The 5,802-nt window shown below is 40.8% G+C and overlaps 1 protein-coding gene across 3 annotated transcripts; it reads right to left on the minus strand.

The window, feature by feature from the left end:
- Positions 1-256: 256 nt before the first annotated feature.
- PTGS2 (prostaglandin-endoperoxide synthase 2 (prostaglandin G/H synthase and cyclooxygenase)) lies at positions 257-5,796 on the minus strand. 3 transcript variants are annotated; one of them, XM_009702757.1, is made up of 10 exons: positions 5,781-5,796; positions 5,189-5,305; positions 4,934-5,077; positions 4,324-4,467; positions 3,760-3,941; positions 2,851-2,934; positions 2,413-2,659; positions 1,192-1,478; positions 881-1,028; positions 257-728 (listed from the first exon to the last, which is right to left on the minus strand). In XM_009702757.1, the coding sequence occupies exons 2-10, from the start codon at positions 5,259-5,261 to the stop codon at positions 322-324; spliced, it is 1,716 nt and encodes a 571-aa protein (XP_009701059.1). In that variant the 5' UTR covers positions 5,262-5,305; positions 5,781-5,796; the 3' UTR covers positions 257-321. The 3 variants fall into 3 exon arrangements, with proteins under 3 accessions (XP_009701059.1, XP_009701060.1, XP_009701061.1); XM_009702758.1 differs by lacking the exon at positions 5,781-5,796 and having other exon boundaries at positions 881-1,027; positions 1,302-1,478; positions 5,189-5,297; XM_009702759.1 differs by lacking the exons at positions 4,324-4,467; positions 5,781-5,796 and having other exon boundaries at positions 5,189-5,297.
- Positions 5,797-5,802: the final 6 nt, after the last annotated feature.

Here is a 5,802-nt window from a genome sequence, read left to right on the forward strand (position 1 = left end):
TGTTATGTGACCTATCAAGTGAAAAGACAAAAAACCAAACCACCAACACCCTTTGTCAAGTATTAAAGTAACATTAAAAAAAAAAACTTGGAACCTTTGTCCACTTTGGAATACATAGTTCTGTTACAGAAGACTTTAAACAAGGGATTCACCACTATAGACCTCTAACAGAGAAAATCCCTTTTGCAAATGGAAGCCTTACCTGAGTAAGGAATCTAGGGCAACCCCCACAATGAAGATGCTCAAGTTTTCTTTGTTTTTAAACACTTTAAGCCATAAATAGAATAAATTATATAGTTAAATAAATAAATAGATGGATTTTTACAACTCAGCAGATCGCTCTTTCAGTAGTAGTGTGGGGTTGATATCTTCCATTGCTGTTTTTGAGGTACTAACATTAATAGTCGCCTCTGTGGGTTCAGGATTTAAGGTGTGGAAAGCAGTGAAGGGGCAGCCTTTCACATTGTTGCAGATGAGCTTCTGTAAGGAGGCAGTATTGATTATTTCAAAGCCCACTTTTCCACCGAAGGTGCTAGGCTTCCAGTACTCTGGGGAACAGATAGCATTTCCCATCAGTCCTTTCAGAGAGAACGGTGCTCCAATTTCCACCATTGTTTCACCAAAGATGGCACCTGGTCGTGGCTTTTCTACAAGAAGGCCTGGGTACAGCTCCATCGCATCAATGTCTCCATAAAGCTCTTCCAGTTCAGCCGCCATTTCTTTTTCTCCTGTAATTATCAATGAGTAAAAACTGTAAGTGGAAAAATCCTATTGGAATTGCAAGGCTATCCTGTTCAAGTCCAGCAATAGCATTGCAGGACTCTGTCAACCATTTTAAGAAAAAGGGCCCTTGTTTGTTAGAAAGGATGAGAACAGTTACCTGTAAGTTCTTCAAATGATCTGAATGGTTTCAACATGAAGCGTTTCCTGTACTCATTCAAGGACTGGTATCTCATTTGTCTGCTTTGGTCAATTGAAGCCTTCGCTACTTTCTGTACTGCAGCAGGGACATTTTTCCCACCAGCAACCTAGTCAATAAAGATGAAAAGTAATAAGATCTCCCGGTAAGAGTCAGAAGGGAGTTGTGCCTTTACAGTAGACGATTAGTTTCGGACAGCTATATTCTACCCCCTCGTCCCACCCCTAGTTTAGGCCTCTGTTGGTTCACTAGCAACTTGAGAAAGTACCTACCCTGCCAGCACTTTGCTTGGAAAAAGACTTCACCATATGGGAAAGGCCATGTTCCAGCATTATAGAGTTGTTGTAGAGGAACTGCTGGAAAGTGTACTCCTGGTCATGTATCTGGAAAGTGTCAGGCAGAAGTGGGTGCCAGTGGTAGAGAGTATTGAATTCAGCCGCAATTCGGTTCTGGTATTGAAATCGCTGGTTGAACAGCAGCTCAGGATCGAACTTGAGTTTGAAGTGGTAGCCACTCAAGTGTTGGACGTAGTCCTCAATAACTATCTTGATTGTCTCTCCTGTTGGTCAATGAAACAAAAGAGAACATTGATACTGGTTCCCTGAGAAACTTTAGGTAGTTACGCTGCTCTGAGAGAAAATACCATTTCCAAACTGTTCTTAAAAAAGCAAACACTACAGTGATCAGAATAACAAATACTTCAATATTCTGTAATCTCATCTAGAAAACAGTTCATATATTTTATGTGACTAAGGGGTGGAACAGTACTTAAGATCCCAAGGGTTTTTGGCTGTGGTAGAGAAGTGTTTTCTATTGCTTGCTTCTTCCCCCAAGATACACTTCCTAGTATGTTCCACAGAACAGCCCACATCAGTATTCACCTTGTGTCAGTTATACAACACTCTCTAGGATAGAGGGAGGGGATAATGAAGAAGGCTGGTATCTGAAAGCAACTCTCAGCTTCTGCTTAATACAATCGTCTTGGTTTACTGCTTCAGTCAGTTTGGGCAAGGTCTTTTCAAGCTTATCGTACTGTTTACATAAGACGAAATACCACTGATCAATTAGACAAGAGAAGTATGTAGAATTACATTTTACATAACTTCCTGAACTGACCCAACCCCAGGGGGGAAAAAAACCCACAAAAAACCCCACAAGACCTGCGAGTCTGAGGTCATCTAGCCTCACATGCTTTCTCTCCAAGAAACAAACCTTAGCTTCCTGCCTTTTCACTGCTTTCAGTTCTGCTTCCCTCAGATAAGGGAATTAAGTATCACTTAGCTCAGTTTTCTTCAGTTCTGTCTTTAACGTAGCTGGGAGGAAGCTGTATCTCAATAAAATAGATCAGGAAGGTTCAGATGTACGCCCTCGCACATTAATTTAAGTAATAGCTTTCCCTCTTACTACACCTACTGCAGCTGCAGGAGATAATTGGTAGAAGTGTCACACTCAAGAGAAATGTTAGAGTTGCATGTAGTAGAAGTGACACTCACCTATCAATATGAGTCTAGTAGTCTGGAAGAGCTGCTCATCATCCCACTCTGGATGCTCTTGTTTCAGGATGTCACAGACTCGGTTGTGTTCCCTCAGCCATATTGTAGCGTACATCATCAAGCCTGGGACCAAACCGAATACCTCCTGCCCAACAGAAAACTGCAAGTGTTCAGGTACATGAGGAGGGTAGATCATCTCTGCTTGAGTGTCCTTCACCGTTGGGGGATACATTTCTCCATCAATTATCTGCCAAGGAGAGGGAGAAAGAACAAAAACAAGAGAGTTGTAAGCTATGATGCTTAAGAGTTAAGCCATGTTGACTTTGTTAGTACTGACTTTAAGCTCACGCTTTAGATCAACTACACCATGCACAGAACGCGAGCTTTAGAAGTCGATGTCATCCAATAAGAAGGCAGGAATATTGAGATAAGACATACCTGGTATTTCAGCTTTCCATCCTTTAGAAGTCTCAGTTTAAGTTGTCTCTCCAGAGTCTCTCCATAAATATGGTTCAAGTCAACCTATAAAATAAAAGCATTTGGAACATGAAGCCAACCTGCATTTTTTGCTATTTTAGGATACGTCCCGCTTCTATGGATGCCAACAGGAGTTCATCCCTTAGATGTTTGCCTTTTAATTATATTATTGTTACCTTTTAAGTATCATGCACTGATATTTAAGATGAAGCCAAATTATTTCCTGGCAACTGGAGCCATCTCTGCATAAGAGCAAGCTGTTAAATTGACTGGCAGTTTAAAAGGACTCTGTTTAAAGTGTCAGCAGCTTTCTATTACGCAGACAGCTCTTTGTATATACACACGTATTTTAAAGCTTCGTTTTAGACATATACACTACACTTACATTGAAGAACTCTTTGTCCAAAGGCTGCCTGTTTTGTAAAGGTTCTAAACCCTGCTTTCGAAGTTCTTTTTAAATTAGGTATCTTCAATTAGCAGCACACAAGATACTTTACACTGCTGGATAACAGCTCTTTGCAACTGACAGAAAGAGTCCAGAGAAGTTCTGGATACTCACTAGATCTAACATGCTTTAGGTGAAAGCAGATTCTTGGGAATAATAATAAAAAAGGTCAGAGAGATCACTGTGCAGATATTTTAAACAGAACCACATGCTTTTGCACAAGCAGTTCTGACCCAGGAAGAGATGCTATCGAGTGCTGGAATTTTGCCTAAGGAGAAGTTACAGAAGGGGTAAGCCCATCAGTTTGTGGCAAACAAGTGTTGCACAGTATGTGCAGCAGTGTTTGTGTACCCTGACAACCCACAAGATACCCTTCCAGCTGCTTAGTAGCTCCTCAGAACTAAGTTACAGAGCTATGATCGTACCCCATGGCCGAGAGCTCTGGTGAAGCCAGGTCCTTTCTTGTTGTCCGTCTTAAAGAACTGATGAGTGAAGTGTTGGGCAAAGAATGTGAACATCACATTTGTGCCTTGTGGGTCAGGAATAAATTTTTTCCTTAGCAAAAACTTCTCCACAATCAGCTTTGAATCTGGGAGCTCTTTCTTACCTGCGAGAGAAAGAAACAGTGAGATATTCAAGACAACTATGTTTATGCAACATTTGATTTTGATTCTAACAAAAAGGCTTAAGACTTTCAACATATTATTGAAGGACAGCAGCATACAAATAAGAGGAATTATCTGCTTTTCTATGCTCACTGTCTTGATTTTATTAGAAATTTCTACATTCCCTGTTTTTAGCATGTAACTCAATAATGAGAGCCAGAATAGTTCTCTTTCAGGACTTCACACAGTGTATCCAAAAATCACGGCTATTCTTAGGGTCAACTACACTGAAAAAATGTTATAGAAAATACTGTGAGACTTGCTTGTCTAAGAGAGTAAGTAGAAATTCCTAGAAGTGAACACTACATGTGGTTTATTCCTTACCTTTAACACCCATTGGTGTTGGACAGTCAAGTCCTACCGGTGGAAGGCTTCTTGTGTAATAGGAAAGATTGGAATAAGCTTCCCAGCTTTTGTAACTATAATCACTGTTGTAAGTTGGTGGGCTGTCAATCAAGTGTGATCTTGCTGAAAAAGAAAAAAGTATTCAACTTTTTAAAACTGTACATTTTAGTCTCAAAAAGTAAATCACAAAGCCAGATCTCTTCTATATATTTTGGCAGTAGCTCCACTGACAAATTCCACACATAGTAGCTACTGATGTTAAATGGAATTACAGTCACTGAATAACAGGACTGGGTCCTGGATTATCAGCTGGATCCAACTATTAACATGAGCAATTTGGTGCTAAGTTCATGCTAGCAAAATCCTGGAGCCTATTAGATATTAGAGCAAAATGCATTTCTGTTTCAAAATACGTTTTGTACAAGTCTGCATCCATCATGCAGAAATCTTAAGTTTTGGTTAGAATGTTTTTACCTGAGCGCAATTTAGGGTGCTAGCTTTATATATGGACCAATCAAGTGCAATATTCTGGAGTCCTACAAGTAACTTCTGCCAGTTAAGAGGACTAGAAGAGAGAACTCATACTTACACGTTAATACATATCTCATAATAGCATCTCGTAAGAAGGGAATGTTGTTGATAATACTCCAGGCTCCTTTGAAGTGGGTGAGGATGTAGTGGACGGTATTTGGCGAAGGTTTCAATGTTAGCCTCAGCCACGTGAAGAATTCCGCTGTGAGCATCAATGGAAAGATTATTGTAAACTAGCTATTGAAAATAACCTGCAATCCTGGAATTGAATTTTCAAATTTCATTTCCATGAAAAAAGACTTCAGATACTTACGTGTTGTGCAGTTTTCCCCATAAAACCCTGTCCTTGTACAGTCACATTCATACTGATCAAATCCTGTTGTCATGCATACTCCTCTGTTCTGGCAGGGGTTTGAGCAGCAAGGGTTGGCTAGGATGAAACCAAATGCTCTGGTTAGTGTCTTATATAGCTACACCGGTATTCTCATCTCACTAAGCTAACTTTTTAAACTTATGTAGACAATGCCCTGAAGTTTAATGTTTATCAGGAAGGCTGCAGAGAGTGAGCATGCATTCACACCAGCCTTTGGGCTACTACAGGCAATAGTTACTAAGAAAAGCACAGGAATTTGTCTCCGTCTCCTGACAACAATAAACCTCCTCAGAAGGGTTGAGTTATCTCACACAGGCCAACGGAGGCCTGACATCCCTTCTACCACACATCAAGTTTTCAAGAAATCACAAGAGAATAGAGAACATTTTAAAAAAAAATAATTAATCCATTCCGCTACTGAAAAGAACCAAAAAGAAATCCCCATCCACGCTCTGAACGGCGATTCACCCGCGGCCGGAGCCGCTCCTGCCCCCGTGAGAGGAGGGGAGCGGGCGGGACGGGAGGGACTCACCTGCGTGGCCGGCAGCCAGGAG

The sequence above is a fragment of the Cariama cristata genome, unplaced genomic scaffold (assembly GCF_000690535.1).
Source record: "Cariama cristata isolate BGI_N322 unplaced genomic scaffold, ASM69053v1 Scaffold45926, whole genome shotgun sequence".
Classification (NCBI taxonomy): domain Eukaryota; kingdom Metazoa; phylum Chordata; class Aves; order Cariamiformes; family Cariamidae; genus Cariama; species Cariama cristata.

Excerpts from the sequence above, each read along its gene's own strand:
- PTGS2 (XM_009702757.1), bottom strand. The coding sequence starts at position 5,261 with ATGACAACAGGATTTGATCAGTATGAATGTGACTGTACAAGGACAGGG. Across the intron at positions 4,468-4,933 it reads TATGAGATATGTATTAACGT|CAAGATCACACTTGATTGAC; the intron begins GTAAGTATGAGT and ends TTTCTTTTTCAG. Across the intron at positions 3,942-4,323 it reads AACACCAATGGGTGTTAAAG|GTAAGAAAGAGCTCCCAGAT; the intron begins GTAAGGAATAAA and ends TTTCTCTCGCAG.